Source organism: Capricornis sumatraensis, chromosome 2 (genome assembly GCF_032405125.1).
Source record: "Capricornis sumatraensis isolate serow.1 chromosome 2, serow.2, whole genome shotgun sequence".
NCBI lineage: Eukaryota > Metazoa > Chordata > Mammalia > Artiodactyla > Bovidae > Capricornis > Capricornis sumatraensis.
Window position 1 is genome coordinate 68,725,003 of NC_091070.1, and position 17,467 is coordinate 68,742,469.

Below are 17,467 nucleotides of genomic sequence, written 5' to 3' on the forward strand. Positions count from 1 at the left end.
AAATGACATTTATTATTTTAGTTTCTCTAGGTTATGAAATTCAGCAACATTTTAACAAGGTGGTTCTGACTCACATTCCCTACAGAAGTTACGGTTAAGACATTAGATATGACTGCAGTCATCTGAAGTCTCATTTGGGGGTGAATGACCTGCATTCAAGACGGCTCATGAACATGTTTATTGTCACAAAGTTTCAGGCCCTCACCACAACATCTCCAGAGTTGCTTGAGTGTCCCCATGACACGACAGTTGGCATCCTTCAGTATGGTGAATGAGAGAGCCAGAAAGAAGCTGCAATATCTCCTATGGCCTACCTTTGGAAATCATACTCTTGCCATTCCTACCATATGCTTTTTGTTAAGTAACAACCCACTAAGTACAGCGCCTTCTCAAAGGGACAAGATTCAGATTCCACCAAAAGGAATATAATTTAAGAATCTATTTTAAAAATATCACAGTAAGTAAAAACCAAGAATTAAAATTTGACATAAAAATTGCTCTTTGAAAATTACATTTAAGTGGAAGCCTATTTTAGAGTCTCTAGTGACAATGCACATTTTCTACTTTATGATGAAAATAAAAACCAAGCAAGTGCTTAAGTGTCTAATGAAGATAAAATATAAATAACTGTTTTAGGGGTGCTTGTGTAACCTGCTGGACTGGGGGCAACAGAGAGACTTTACTATGAAGCAGATATTCCAAGAAGCCAGCAACAGAGTAACTACTCTTCTTGCTTTGGTTATACAGTAATTCTCTTCACTAGGCTCCTCCTTTCTATTTCTGGGCTTCTCTGGTGGCTCAGAAGGTAAAGTGTCTCCCTACAATGTGGGAGACCTGGGTTCGATCTCTGGGTCAGGAAGATCCCCTGGATCCCTTTCTACTTCTAAATTTTTACTTTTCTTTTTTTTGCCTCTGTGATAAATTTATTATTCCTCATTCATATCTTGCCCATTTTACTACTCCATACCAAAGACTTGACATATATGGCACTAGAAGGAAATAAGATTAAGAAAATAAGACAATGGTTTTTACAAAACCATTGACTGCGATATTTACAAAGTTTGCAAACAAATCCTGCAGAAGTTATTCCTCTATACAATGTTATATGTAGAAATGAAGCTAAACCAAAGCAGAATGTTAAAAAACTCTTAATAGATGAATTTTAACTAAATTCACTCTTTTCATAGGGAGCAATTCAGAAAACACTTCCCCATTTCCAGCCCTGTATTTTCTTTGATTGCTGTGGTTGTTGTTCAGTTGCTAAGTCGTGTCCTACTCTTTGTGACCCCATGAACTACAGCACACCAGGCTTCTCTATCCACCACTGTCTCCAGCTCTGCGTAACTCATGTCCATTGAGTCAGTGATGCCATCCAACCATATCATCCTCTGTCATCCCCTTCTCCTTTTGCCCTCAATTTTTCCCAGCATCAGGGTGTTCTCCAATGAGTCAGTTCTTCATATCAGAGGGCCAAAGTTTTGGAGCTTCAGCTTGTCCTTCCAATGAATATTCAGACTGATTTCCTTTAGGACTGACTGATTTCCTTTAGGATTGACTGATTTGATCTCTGTTCAGTCCAAGGGACTCTCAAGAATCTTCTCTAGTACCACAGTTCGAAAGCATCAATTCTTCAGCACTCAGCCTTCTTTACGTTTCAACTCTAACATCCATACATGACTACTGGAAAAACCTCAGCTTTGACTATACAGACCTTTGTCAGCAAAGTGATGTCTCTGCTTTTTAATATGCTAAGTTGGTCATAGCTTTTCTTCCAAGGAGCAGCTGTCTTTTAATTTCATGGCTGCAGTCACTGTTCACATTGATTTTGGATCGTAAGAAAATGAAATCTGACACTGTTTTTCATGTTTTCCCCATCTATTTGCCATGAAGTGATAGGACCAGATGCTATGATCTTAGTTTTTTGAATGTTGAGTTTTAAGCTAGCTTTTTCAGTCTCCTCTTTCACCTCCATCAAGAGGCCCTTTAGTTCCTCTTCACTTTCCTGCCATTAATTGGTATCATCATTTGAGTTAAATACTCAAACTGCATATTTGAGGTTGTAGACATTTCTACTGGAAATCTAGATTCCAGCTTGTAATTCATCCAGCCTGGCATTTGGCATGATGTACTCCTTTCCCCTTATCGCAGAAAGTGAAGAGAACTAAAAAGCCTCTTGATGAAAGTGAAAGAGGAGAGTGAAAAAGTTGCCTTAAAGCTGGCTGGATGGCATCACTGACTTGATGGACTCGAGTCTGAGTGAACTCCGGGAGTTGGTGATGGACAGGGAGGCCTGGCGTGCTGAACTTCATGAGGTCGCAAACAGTCAGACACGACTTTGCGACTGAACCGACTGAACTGACTGACTGACTCCTTTTCCCATTTTGAACCAGTCTTTTGTTTCATGTCTGGTTCTAACTTGTCCTGCATACAGGTTGTGATTCATCCAGTCCAGCATTATTTTCCTTGATACCAGAACAAAACAGAACTTTGGAAAACAATTAACTAAAAAATATATTTTGTATTTTATTACTTACTTACACCTAATTAACTGAAATTCAGTTTATAAAATAATAACTAGCTGTCAATAAAATAGATTCATATATTAAAACAGAAATAAGAACCCTTAAATGTATAATAAATATCATACGTTAGGATACATCCACTGAAAGCAAATTACAGACACCTAAAGATTGAAAATCGTAAACCTGAAACACTAAGGGCACATAAAAATATTCTCGAAGCGAAGTTTCAGAAAAAATCAATAGTACAATGATATCACAGTAACACATGTATACCCATTGACTTGTACAGAAAAACACTTAAAGGCTATATTTTATAATATATATGATGGTTAAGATGGCAGCATATTTATGTTTTATGTTTTGAACTTTGCTATACTTCTCACATTTTCAAAATGAAAACCATTTTTATTTTCTGATAGTAAATGTACATAAAACAGTCTGCCACATCTTCAGGTGATTTCTATTTTCATAATAATATGAACAATTATTTATATAAGGTATACATATAAATTTGTTTTTTTCTCTATTATTCTAAAAGTACTAGTACTTTAGGATATTAAAAGTACTAAAAAGAAAACCATACAGCTCAGAATCCCACAATCCAAAAGCAACCAACAAAATTATTTATCATTTTAGTTGAGTAATGATGGATCATAACACCACATAATTATGTTTTTTACTACTCAATACATTGCAAGTAAATTACAAATAATAAAATTTTTTATAGGTTTTATGACAGATACCTTAATTAATTCAACCATTTCCATTCTATTTAAATATAGTATTTTTTATTATAAATATTTCACACAGGCTCAACAATCTGTTTATAAAATTTTTGTGTGTATCTCTATCGCTTTAAATTCATTCACTTGATCAACAGGCATGAATGTTTCTATTTTTATGGCTTTTAAATATGTATTACCAACTGCCTTCTAAAACCAATCTACCAATCTACATTTTCTCTAGCAGAGGGTCAATCTGTCAACCTCATGGAAAGACCCAGTGAGGGGAAAAATTAACTTTTAAAATCTTTGATAATTTGGTAACTAGAGAATGTTAATTTGTACTACCTGAGATTAAGGGTGTTCAAGTTTATCAACATTTCGCACTTATTTTTCTATGAATTTTTAATACAAGTACCTTACGTATGGAATGGGATATCTGTGATGGTTAACTTTATTTGTAAACTTGACTAAGCCATGGTGTCAAGTGGTTTGGGCAAACATCAGTCTAAATATTGTGAAGGTCTAATGAACATCTAAATATAGTAGACTCAGTAAAGGAGATAATCCACCATAAAGTGGGAGGGATCCACTATGAAAAGACTTACAGACAGGTCCCACAAAGAGGAAGGAAGACTGCCTTGAGACTGCCTTCAGACTCAAGACCAAAACATCAACTCTTGCCAGAATTTCCAAGATGCCTGCCTATCTGCCTACCCTGTGGATTTTAGACTTGCCAGCTCCCACAATCCGATGAGCCAATTCCTTATAAACTGAACAAAATCACAGCAAAAGAGACACAAATGTAAAGAACAGACTTTTGGACTCTGTGAGGGAAGGTGAGGGTGGGATGATTTGAGAGAATAGCAATGAAACATGTATTTTACCATATGTGAAACACATTGCCAGTCCAGGTTCGATGCAAGGCAATCAATGAGACAGGGCGCTCAGGGCCAGCGCACTGGGACAACCCTGAGTGATGGGATGAGGAGAGAGGTAGGAGGGGGCGTTCAGGATGGGGGACACATGTACACCCATGGCTGATTCATGTGAATGTATGCCAAAAACCACTACAATACTGTCAAGTAATTGGCTCCAATTAAAATAAAATAATTAATTAAAAAGAAGAAAATTTAGAATCACATCATAAATTTCTATACAAAAACATTTGTGATTTTGAATGGATTCATATACAAATCAATTTTGGGGGAAATTGTAATTTAAACAATACAGAATCTTCTAATTGTGAAAATTTCAGTCTTTATAAATAGGCTTTTCTAACAAGTTTTTTTCTTTCACGTCTTTTATTAGATTTATTCCTAAGAACTTTATACTTTTTGATGCTATTATAAATAAAATCTTTCAAGTTTTTTTCATGAAAAAAAAAACTGAACAAAATCAACCTCTCTCTAAATATAAAATGTATATATGTATACATATACACACACAAATTTCCTGACAAATATGGCATCTAAAAATTTCTTAAGAATTTATATGAATTGTTTATTTATTAAGGCTAGTGATTTCCACCATATCCTTCAGGTTTTGAAATTCCTTTTAAGTCAAACTACTTACTTGTAAATTGTCTTCTGTTCCTTCAGCTTCATTTTTAAATGATGGGCATCCTAAGAAAACAAGTAAAAGTTGATTAAGCACAGAATTTTTGTCTTAGATTTTAAGAGTTGCCGACTAATTGATAGTATCACTAACATACTATAGAAGATTGATCAGAGATCATTCTGGACTGCCCAGCAACTAGTCAGATATTGGCCACTCATACTTGCCCCTTTGTTAAGAAGAACAGAGAATAAAGTGATTGTTTTCCTCTTCTACAGGTAAATTTCCAGTTACTTATTAAAGAAATGTATTCTGTGAAAGTTCACTATCTCTACTAAGTCCTCCCCTTGATTTCTCTGAAATACTCAAACTGCTAGAAGAGTATATGCATTACGTTTCGCTTTTCTTTAGGAGATACCCACATGATTTATTCAATTTTTCTAAACACTCTGACCTACGAAACAGTATTCAGTACCTCAAACTAGGATTTTAGTCGCTTTAGTAAGAAAAAAAACAAATGAGCCTGAATCCACTATTGATAATCAATGGCCATTTGTTGTTATTGACTTTTGAGCACCAATGATTCTATAGAACTTTTCATTGCATTCAAGAGTGCCTTTAGTTTCAACAAATTAATAAGAATTTATTTTAGCAAAGCATCCTGAGTTTATTTGCTACCCTTGAAGAGAAAGTTGACCTATGGAAAGGGCTGCATAGTTTATTCTTACTATCATAGAAGGCTAAGCCAGAAATATTTAGTGTGATTTTAAAAATCTGTAATAGTGGTTGGTAATAATGCTACTAACTATATTTTTTTTAAAGTTCAAAAACAATGAGGAAGGCTGAGTACTGTAGTCTGCTCTATTTGGAGAGGTGTTCATGAGCTTCTCCCTATTAATTACTTTTAAAAAAAGATAAACCATTCTATCTGATCCTAGGGACAGAAGTATGCTCTTATGGGAGTATGAGTATGGGCATAAAATTAATTCAAAACACAAAATTCCAGCAGCCAGGAATAAAAGTTTTCTTTTTAAAGTACTGCTTCTTCCACACTAGCTAAATATCAGAATTAACTGGGAAACTTAAAAAATATATATATACTGATGCCAGAGTACAATCTCAAACCAGTAATGTCAGAATCTCTGCTGGATGACACATTTGGCATCATATATATATATATTTTTTTCTAAGTTTCTTGCAATAGTTTAAGAACCATAACCACTACAGGAGAATCTAAAGATTCATATTCACCTCCCCCATCTCCTGCCTAAATTCATGATATATAAGTTGTAATTTCTCATCATATTTGAAATGCACAGAAACTTTAAAGAAATAAAGGAATGCCTCAGCTCCATTCCCCAAGTAGTTTGATTCAAGTGGTCTGGAGTGAGGACCAGTTATTCTATTTTTCAAAAGCCTCCCAGGTTGACTCACATGTTCAGCCAACAATAAGAACACTGATATGGGCAGAATTTATGGGTTCTTGTACTAAGGATAAAATGACTGCCATCGTTTCATGGAATTTTTTTCTGAATCAGAAATCAAAAATTGTTTACCAAATTCTAGTCTTTTAAAGTAGCTAAAACATTATTTAACTACAGCTTCACTCACTAACAATATGTATTTGTGCTAAGTTTTTCGATGTTCTTGCTTCTGGCTTGTCTTATAATTAGTTCATGTTTTCTAATTTTTTTACTAAAGTCCCATCTTCAAAATATACAAGGCACAATGCTGTCAACACGTTTTTATTCAGTTGCTTTGTATAAGAAGGTTATTTCTACTAACAGATATTTTCTTTCTTAATTAAAAAAAAAAACAAATTAAATCTTAGTTATGACTTTTTTGGGGGAAAGAAATTACTTTTAATGTGATTTCCTTTTGTTTAATTAAGCAAAATGCAGTTTTACATGTAAATATTCTTCCTCCCTTTTAAACTTGCAAGTTTTACAGTTTATGATCTAACAGACTGGTAAGATACACAAAGGGATAGGTTGCTGTCTCTGCCAATCTTTATTAACGAAATCAGGTGAAGACTTAAGAAAGGTTTTGTCATAGAATAACTAGAGTCAACATATATTTAATTATTATACATTTTCTGCTTATAGTTACCAAAACAAGGATATGAATAACACACACATGCAGGATTTTGAAAGTTCTGACTTCTCCTCTCTTTTTGAGCCCTTGAAGTCACTTCTACTATATGTAACTAATAAATTAAGGAAACAGTCAAAACAACCTACCTTGAGAAATATCCTCTATAGCTCTCCGAATGCCTCTATCAAAAGCCCTAGCATCAGCAGGACTTTGAAAGGTAAGGCCAAATTTCTTGTCATCAATCTTCCAGTGGTGAAATGTTGGAGTGACCTTATTGTAAATAAGGTCTTTTTTAAGCATACATTCCAAAACCACCTGTCAAAAGTTAAATGCCAAAAATTACTATACATATATCAAATGAATCTAACATAACTCTTAGATACAAAGTTGAGAAAAGGGCTGTTATATTTTAATAAAAGCATCCCTCCATTAATGTGAGGTCTTGTTACTTAATCTACTCACAAAGGCACTTGATTCAGAAATTAATATGGGATTAAGATTCTGGAAAGATGGCAGAGTTCTTAAGAAGCCCCGGGTATCTGTCTCCCTACCTAGACAAAACTGGCTGACAATATCTATCGGATGTAACTATGTTGGAACTTTAGAGTCTGCTGAAAGCTTGTAATTTTCAGGAAAAGACAAGGACAGTAAATTGCAGTTAATTTTGGTCAATTTCAGCTATTAGCATAGTAGCAGCACCAACCCTCATACCCACTTCTAGCCATAGGGCAGATAGCTGTGCACACATTCCTGGCACAGCCTGCATACAAATTACAAAAGCCAAGGTGAGTAGAAAGGACCTTATCCTTCAAGAAATAGAGAATTTAACACAGTAATCAACTAGACCAGACAGACATACGAAACACTCTATTCAGTATCAGAACACACGTTTTTCTGAAATGCACAAGGGACTTTTCAGGATACACAATATGTTAGGCCACAAATTAATCTCACTATATTAAAAAATACGCATATCATACAAAGCATTTCTGACCAAATTAAGATAAAGTAAAAAATCAATAACAAAAGGAAATTGGAAAATTCAAAATATTCTGGGAATTAAACAACCGACTTATCAAAGAAGAAACCATAAGGGAAGTTATAAGACACTTAAAGAGGATGAAAACAATGATACAACATACCAAAACTTACAGGAAACAAAGAAAGCAGTACTAAGGGGAAAATGTATAGGCATAAACACTTGCATTAAAGAAAAAAAAAGAAAAATCTTAAATCAACAATATAACTTTAAAATTTAAGGAACAAACTAAACCCAAACCTAGCAAAAAGAATGAAGGAAATAATGAAGATGAGAGGAGAGACAAAATAGAGACCAGAAAAATAATAGAGAAAAATCAATGAAACCAAAAGTTGGCTCTTCAAAATGATTTTAATAATGGACAAATCTTAAGCTAGAAGGACTATGAAGAAAAAGAGAAATCAGAATCAAAATGGAGACATTATTACACCAATTCTACAGAAATAAAAAGAGTTATGAAAGAGTACTGTGAACAACTGTACACCAACAAATCAAATAACCTAGATTTAATGGACAAATTACTAGAAAAATAAGACAGACCAATTAAGAAACAAAAAGAGATACATAACTAGTAAGTAGACTGAATCAGTAATCAAACATCTCGTGACAAAGAAAAACCCTGGGCCTAATGGCTTCACTGGTGAATAATATCAAACATTTAAAGAACTAATACCAGCATCTCAAACTTTATCAAAAGACTGGAGTAAAATCTTCCTAATTCATTCTATGAGGACAGCATTATCCTGATAACAAAGACACTACAAGACAACGATGTACCAACATCTTTTATGAATATGAAGGATGCAAAAACCCTTGATGCAAAAATCCTCAACATTTGCAAACCAAACTCAGCAGTACCTAAGAAGGACAATACACACTATGAACAAACTGGATTTATTCTTGAAATGCAAGGACAGTTAAACACATAGAAACTGATCAAAGTAATATCCTACATGAACAGAATGCAAGGAAAAAATCCACATGATCTCAACTGAAAAAGCAGAAATAGCACTTAACAAAATTTAGAAGAGCAAAGTGTCAACATCCGTTGAGTCACAGAAAAAGCAAAAGAATTCCAGAAAAATATCTACATCTGCCTTACTGATTACACCAAAGCCTCTGACTATGTAGATCACAACAAACTATGGAAAATTCTTCAAGAGATGGAAATACTAGACCACCTTACCTGCCCTCCTGAGAAATCTGTATGCAGATCAAGAAGCAACAGTTAGAAATGGACATGGAACAACAGACTGGTTCCAAATTGGGAAAGGAGTATGTCAAGGCTGTATATAGTCACCCTGCTTATTTAACTTATATGCAAAGTACATAATGTGAAATGCTGGGCTGGATGAAGCACAAGCTGGAATCAAGAGTTCTGGGAGGAATATCAATAACCTCAGATACACAGATGACAGCACCCTTATGGCAGAAAGTGAAGAAGAACTAAAGGACTTCATGATGAAAGTGAACGAGAGTGAAATCTTGGCTTAAAACTCAACATTCAAAAAACTAAGATCGTGGCATCCAGTCCCATCACTTCATGGCAAATAGATGGGAAAACAATGGAAACAGTGACAGACTTTATTTTGGGGGGTTCCAAAATCAAGGCAGATGGTGACTGCAGCCATGAAATTAAAAGACGCCTGCTCCTTGGAAGAAAAGCTATTATCAACCTACTTCAGTTCAGTTCAGTTGCTCAGTCGTGTCAGACTCTGCGACCCCATGAGAGCATATTAAAAAGCAGAGACATTACTTTGCTGACAAAGGTCCACGTAGTCAAAGCTATGGTTTTTCTAGTAGTCATGTACGGATGTGAGAGTCCGACTATAAAGAAAGCTGAGCACCGAAGAACGGATGCTTTTGAACTGTGGTGTTGGAGAAGACTCTTGAAAGTCCCTTGGACTGCAAGGAGATCAAACCAGTCAATCCTAAAGGAAATCAGTCCTGACTGTTCATTGGAAGGACTGATGCTGAAGCTGAAGTTCCAATACTTTGGCCACCTGATGTAAAGAACTGACTCATTGGAAAAGACCTTGATGCTGGGAAATATTGAAGGCAGGAGGACAAGGAGACGACAGAGGATGAGATGGTTGGATGGCATCACCAACTTGATGGACCTGAGTTTGAGCAAGCTCTGGCAGTTGGTGATGGACAGGAAGTCTGGCGTGCTGCAGTTCGGGGTCACAAAGAGTCAAACACAACTTAGTGACTGAAGTGAACATTTTTCAGGACAAAAATAACCAACAAAAAGGAAACTACATCAAAATATCTGACAATAGTGACGAGACTGTTCAATGGAAGAAAGTAAAAGTCTTTCCAACAAATGGTCCTAGGAAACTGGATATCCACATGCAGAAGAATGAAGTTTCATCCTTATCTAACATCACATGCAAAAATTAACTCATAATGGATCAAGGACCTAAAGAAGACCTAAAACAACAGAACTCTTACAAGAAAACATAGGACAAAAACTCAAGGACATTGGATTTGGCAGCATTTTCTTGGATATGACACCAAAAGCACAGGTAATAAAAGAAAAAACACTGGTATAGTACTAACCACTTCTTCCCAACTCCTTATGCAGTGATGTGACGTTATATTGATTCTATTATATCTACTGATGTTAAACTATAAACCACTGCTTCTCTCTACCAACTCCCCCACCAAAAGCTTATTGTTAAACTTTTACCAGCATATCACTGAAAAAGTCATCTCTGATAGTAAGTTTTGTTAATTTTGCAATAAATGACAAAATAATGCCCTGCTTGCTTACAGGCAAAGTGTGTTAGCACTTGCATTTTACGAACTGTCACAAAAACCATTTTGCAATAATAATAAAATTCATAATTAAATTAAGTTCTGGAATTCAAGAAGTTAAAATTGGTATTATGGATTACTGCAACATATTTACTTAATTTATTACTTCATAAGTTAACTTATATTAATTCATAAAATAACATTAATTCATAAGCAGTGGAAAAGAGATATATATTTTGGAAAACTCAATTGCAATTGTCAAAAAAGAGAAGGACATAAAAACTTGAGTGTGGTGCAACAGTCTTATTACATGAAAACTGTCACTAAATTAATTTTTAATAGATAAAAATGCTGTTAACTCTTTTCCAAAACTTCCCGAAGTTCTTTTCCAACTACTCTCTGCTAGAAAAATTTCAACATGATCTATACTTATTTATACCACTTGTTTACAAACAGCATCTATTTTTCACAGGGTCCCAAAACACACAGAAAAAGAAGTTTTTAAATGAGTTTTAAAATACACTGAGGAAATAGCAAGGATAATGAACTAGTTCTTTGACTCATACAAGTACTTATGCAAAAATGTGCTCCACCTGAAAGTCATATAAATATTGAGGTTACACACCATACCAACGTGGTACAAAAACAAAATGCCAACTAATTCTGAAGTAGATGTCAATTTATGTCATTAATTTTTACCTACAAAGTAACATTAGGATATAGAATATATCATACTGTTCATAGTATATATTTAGCATACCATAAAAATAACTATTATTTAGGACAAGCAAACTCTAGGAGATAGTGAAGGACAGAGAAGCTTGGAGGGCTGCAGCCCATGGGGTGGCAGAGTTGGACAGGATTCAGTGAATGGAAAACAGGGAAAGGCTACTACAGTGTAGCTATTCTGAATTTAGGAATATGTGGCAGGAAAGAAAAATGCAGGTAATCTATTGACACAACAATTGACTCATGATTTTTGGAAGTAATTTTAAAAATATGCTTCCTAGAACATTCTGCATCACTCAGCATTTACATAATTATCAAAGCCTCCATATCCTAAGTATAAAAATTTCTTGTCATGCAAGATATTAAAAAACTGTTTTGCTTCTGACTTTAAGTAGCATTTTAAAAATAAATGCACTCATTTTTAAAAAAGATCAATGAGATTAAAAAGGTATAAAAGAGAAAGTAGTTAAAAGAATGTCTCAAAAGGCTATTGATGGTGGCTTTTACCCACCATCAACACTAAATCTCCATTCTTGAAAAATAAAAATAATTTTAAGAGCTGAAAGGATTCTTAAAAATTAGTGAATTCTTCCTATCTTCTACTTCCACTTCTCAATTACATCAGAACAATGTGTTCTGACTTTAGTTCATTGCAATTTTCACTATATTAATTCTGTATTGTATCACCATAATATTATTAACAGTAATAGGCATACAGGAAGCAGAGTTCAATGTTTACCACATTTGTATTTGGAACTGTAGAAACTGTAGAATATGGCAACTACATTTTTGGCAAGGGATGACAATCAACCAATCCAAAGCTGCCAGGTGAATTATTTATGCTGCAGGAAAAATAAACTAACCAGATAAATTATTGGTCAATAGAGAGTTATATCTATTAATTGTTACCATTGTATAGTAGCTCTTCTACAACCCCATGGGCTGCAGCCCACCAGGCTCCTCTCTCCATGAGATTTCCCAGGCAAGACTATGGGAGTGGGTTGCCATTTCTCCAAAGGGTTCTTCCTGACCTAGGGATTGAACTTGTGTCTCCTGCATTGGCACCACCAGGGAAGCCCCGTGTCTATTAGTTACTAATCCAGTTAAGTAACAGGTGTTCTACTGGCCTGAAGTGCTTACAGCTCTCCCAGAATACATTACCTATACTTACTCTTAGAACTTTTTATTTTTTTCTACGTGAAGATTTAGCATAAAATGAAATGAATAATTTTAAGAAGAGTACCCTAAAAGCAACTACCAGAAGCCATTAAAAGTATAATCATTAATAAACAAGTTGTTAAAATCGTTAATACAACTTTGCTACTTCTTAGTTGAATGTGCTTCTTTCTGGGGTTAAGGCATTCTAGAAGTGTGAATTTCATCAGACCTCCACGTAACCATGAAGGACATTTATAAATTCAGTCCAGTTCAATCACTCAGTCGTGTCCAACTCTTTACAGTCCCATGGGCTGCAGCGTGCCAGGCTTCCCTGTCCATCACCAGCTCCCAGAGCTTGATTTATAAATTAGAATGTATAAATCAGATAAATCTGAAAGAAGATCATTGGCCCTGCCCTTCTAAAGACAGATTATATATTAAATAATAAGCAGAAAAGATACTGAGCATAAATAACTGCAAAGTGAATATTAAATGTAAGAGTGACTCAACAAGAATAACTACAAAAGAATATATGCAAAGTAACTTGTTATCAATAACCCCTAACGGATCCACTAAGAATGTGGCTAGTTAATAAAGAAGAAATTAAAGAGTTTTAAAATCAACACTATAACTTTTGAACTCTTGACCATCTACATATTTATTGGGATTCGGAAAAAATCATTATTTACTATAAACTATAAAAAAGCATAATGAAAAAAATTTAACTAGAAAATTCAAAAGTACTTAAATGTTTTTATGCTGATCACCTCAAAAAAAAAAAAAAGAGAGAGAGAGAAAATTTCAGACTCTTACATATGAACAGACCCGATCAGGTTTGAGTAGAACTTAATCACTGCAAATAGACTGACTGAACCAGCTTTAGGAAAGGGACTTTAAGGAAGGAAGAAAAACAGGGGTATTTGGTATAACAGCTTTGCACTTTTAATATAGATCTGAATAGATCTAAGTTGGCTAAGATATATAAGTCTTTTCTAGCTAAATACTTTTGGAACATGACTATTTTAATAAGATCTTAAGGTCTTTTGAGCTAGTGATAACAAAAAGAACAAATACTCTTTTTCTTCTAGAAAGGTTAAATAGGTATTATAAAAAAACAACCAGATGCATAGGTGAACTCTAAATTTAAGGAAAGCAAACCTACTGTAAGCATAAATATATCAAAATCTATTACAGATAACGGCAGAGAAGGAAGAGAAGTGGTTTTCTTACAGTAGCAGGCTAAGAGCTAAAAGAAAAAGGAAAAGAAGAAAGATGGTTAATGAGAATGGATATTCTTCACATGAGCAAAATATTTCTAAAATAAAATTAAAATATGAATTACAGAAGAAACAGAACAATCCACATATACTTCGCAAGAAGAAAAAACGTATTAAAGCATAAGAGGTATTAAAGCATAAGCTCATAGGTCTGAAGTTTACAGTAACTGGGTCCCCTCCAGTGTTCACCATTCATCACCCATCTGACTTAAGAATTAAATGAGGTAATATACACAAAGTATTCAAATAGCGTCTGACACACAGCAGATCTTCAATACATATTAGCAGCAAGGGTGATGTTAGTCACAAGGTGATGCAACCAGCCCATAATAGAAAAGTTGCTATAAAGGCTGAGAGGTCAGTATTTACTTTTTTGAGTACAGGATGGGGAGGAGTTTGAATAATAAATAAAGGTTCTCAGGACTGCAAAGAGCTTGTTAACAGATTGATTCTACAGACAGTGAAAACATTACAATCTCCAACATTCTTCCTTCCTCTGAAAGAAATTCTAGGATATATTATAGAGGAAAAAAAAGGGGGGTGGGTGGGTTTGAGAGTCACTAAATAACTAAAACTTCTGAAGATATATTTCAAGTTATTTTGGGAAATATAGAGCAAATTACTGGACTATTTGCCAGAAGCATTTAAAATAGACCAAGCCAAAAATGGATATAAGCACATTTCTGTCTCACTAATAACAAGTAATAATTTGGGAAAGCAGAGTAAAAATAAATATGTACTTTCAAACTACTATGTAACTTTATTACATATGCTACCTTACAAGTAGATAATTACATGTTTACAGAAAGCATTATCTTTCTGTAAAAGATGTAGTATAGTTGGTAACTAGACAAAGAAATTATTTTGGTAACTTTAAGAAATATCTTTGAATCAAAGAAAAAACATTTCATTTTTAAAATAAAAAACTGCATTTTCAAGTTAATTACTTGATAAACAAAATCAATACCTGGTAACTCAAATAGCTGCCACCTATTATGACCTTTAGTTTTCTGGATGATATAAAAAACTTTGTTATCTTCATGATATAAAACCCTTTATAAAGGACACCAAGGCATTCTATGAAATATGAAACTATACTGTTATCAAATAACACATTTTTACTAATTATCTACTAATAGAAATTTGTGTTTAAGTTGGGTTCTGAGATAAACGGAACTTTAGAAAAAAATCTAAAAAGTAACAGAAGGCAAAATGGTAGTGTTTCTTCCCAAATAACAGTTCAGCTACCACAAAAAGAAGGGCAGGAGCCAGTATTTTAAAATATGTCAATTTCATGAAAACTCTGTTAGCCTTTGCCCTGCTTCATTTTGTACTCCAAGGCTAAATTTGCCTGTTACTCCAGGTATCTCTTGACTTTCTACTTTTGCATTCTAGTCCCATATGATGAAAGGACATCTTTTTTGAGTGTTAGTTCCAGAAGGTCTTGTAGGTCTTCACAGAATCATTCAACTTCAGCTTCTTCAGCATAATTGGTTGGGGCAGAAACTTGGATTAATGTGATACTGAATGGTTTCCTTGGAAACAGATCATTCTGTCATTTTTGAGATTATACCCAAGTACATTATGAAATGCGAAGTCCAGTGGGCCTTAGGAAGCATCACTACGAACAAAGCTAGTGGAAGTGATGGAATTCCAGGTGAGCCATTTCAAATCCTAAAAGATGATGCTGTGAAAGTGCTGCACTCAATATGCCTGTGAGTTTAGAAAACACAGCAGTGGCCACAGGAGTGGAAAAGGTAAGCTTTCCTTTCAATTCCAAAGAAAGGGAATGCCAAAGAATGTTGAAACAACCACACAATTGCATTCATCTCATACAATAGCAAAGTCACGCGCAAAATTCTCCAAGCAAGGCTTCAACAGTACGTGAACTTCCAGCTGTTCAAACTGGATTTAGAAAAGGCAGAGGAACCAGAGATCAACAGCCAACATCCGTTGGCTCATCAAAAAGCAAGAGAGTTCCAGAAAAACATCACAGAGTTCTGCTTTATTGACTACGCCAAAGCCTTTGATTATGTGGATCACAACAACCGTGGAAAAATTCGTAAAGAGATGGAAATACCAGACCACCTTACTTGCCTCCTGAGAAATCTGTACGCGGGTCAAGAAGCAACAGTTAGAACTGGACATGGAACAATGGACTGGTTCCAAATTGGGAAAGGAGTATATCAAGGCAGTATATTGTCACTCTGCTTATTCAACTTACATGCAAAGTACATCATGCGAAATGCCTGGCTGGACGAAGCACGAGCTGGAATCCAGACTGCTGGGAGAAATATCAATAGCCTCAGATACTCAGATGATACCACCCTTATGGCAGAAAGTGAAGAGGAACTAAAGAGCCTCTTGAAGAAAGTGAAAGGGGAGAGTGAGAAAGCTGGCTTAAAATTCAACATTCAAAAAACTAAGATCACAGCATTCAGTCCTATCACTTCATAGCAAATAGATGGGGAAACAATGGAAACAGTGACGGAATTTATCTTGGGGGGCTTCAAAATCATCCTGGATGGTGACTGCAGCCATGAAATTAAGACACTTGCTCTTTGGAAAAAAGTTATGACCAACCTAGACAGCATATTAAAAAGTAGAGACATTACCTTGCCAACAAAGGTCCACTTAGTCAAAGCTATAGTTTTTCCAGTAGTCATGTATAAATGTGAGAGTCTGACTCTAAAGAAAGCCGAGCACTGAAGAATTGATGCTTTTGAACTGTGGTGTTGGAGAAGACTCGAGAGTCCCTTGGACTTCAAGGAGATCCAACCAGTCCATCCTAAAGGAGATCAGTCCGGAATATTCATTGGAAGGACTGAAGCTGAAGTTGAAACTCCAATACTTTGGCCACCTGATGTGAAGAACTGACTCACTGGAAAAGAGCCTGTTGCTGGGAAAGACTGAAAGCAGAAGGGGAAGACAGGACGAGATGGTTGGATGGCATCACCAACTCAATGGCCATGAGACTGAACAATCTCCAGGAGTCGGTGATGGGACAGGGAAGCTTGGCGTGCTGCAGTCCATGGGGTTGCAAAGAGTTGGACACGACTAAGCAACTGAACTGAAACAATGTCATGAAAAAAACCTGAAGAACTGCTCCAGATTGGAGGAGAATAAAGATACATGACAGCTAAATGCTACCTGTACTGAGAGAACAAAAATGCTTTAAGAACATTATCAGAAGAGTTGGCAAAACTGAAATATGGACTATAGATTAAAGACCTATATTTATGTTAAATTTCCTAAATATGATCATTACACTGTAACTATGTAATTAAAATGGAAGGCAGAAGAAAGATTTAGAAAGTAATAAAGAATTCAGTATAAGGTTTTAAGATCTCAAATTTGAAAACCTAAGTGAAACAGCAATTTCCAAGAAAAATGATAACTTATCAAAACTGACTGAAAAAAAAAATAGAAAACCATTAGAAACCCGTAACTATTAAAGAAACTGGATTGGTAGAAAATATAACTGAAATAGGGTGTTATGAGGGAAGAGGAAATGAGATACAAAACATAGAAGTGAACTGTCACAATTCGACAGTTCACTACTCTGACTCCTAGTGGCAAATTCTTGGGCACAGTCAATGTGACCCAGCT

General features: G+C 35.0%; 1 protein-coding gene across 1 annotated transcript in view; it reads right to left on the bottom strand.

The window, feature by feature from the left end:
* SPRED1 (sprouty related EVH1 domain containing 1) overlaps window positions 1–17,467 on the bottom strand; it is a 118,772-nt gene that overhangs the window by 24,792 nt on the left and 76,513 nt on the right. Inside the window, exons 3-4 of the mRNA XM_068966270.1 lie at window positions 7,042–7,210; window positions 4,820–4,869 (exon numbers count right to left, since the gene is read on the bottom strand). Of these exons, the coding sequence (XP_068822371.1) occupies window positions 4,820–4,869; window positions 7,042–7,210 (219 nt within the window). The remainder of the gene's footprint in view (window positions 1–4,819; window positions 4,870–7,041; window positions 7,211–17,467) is intronic.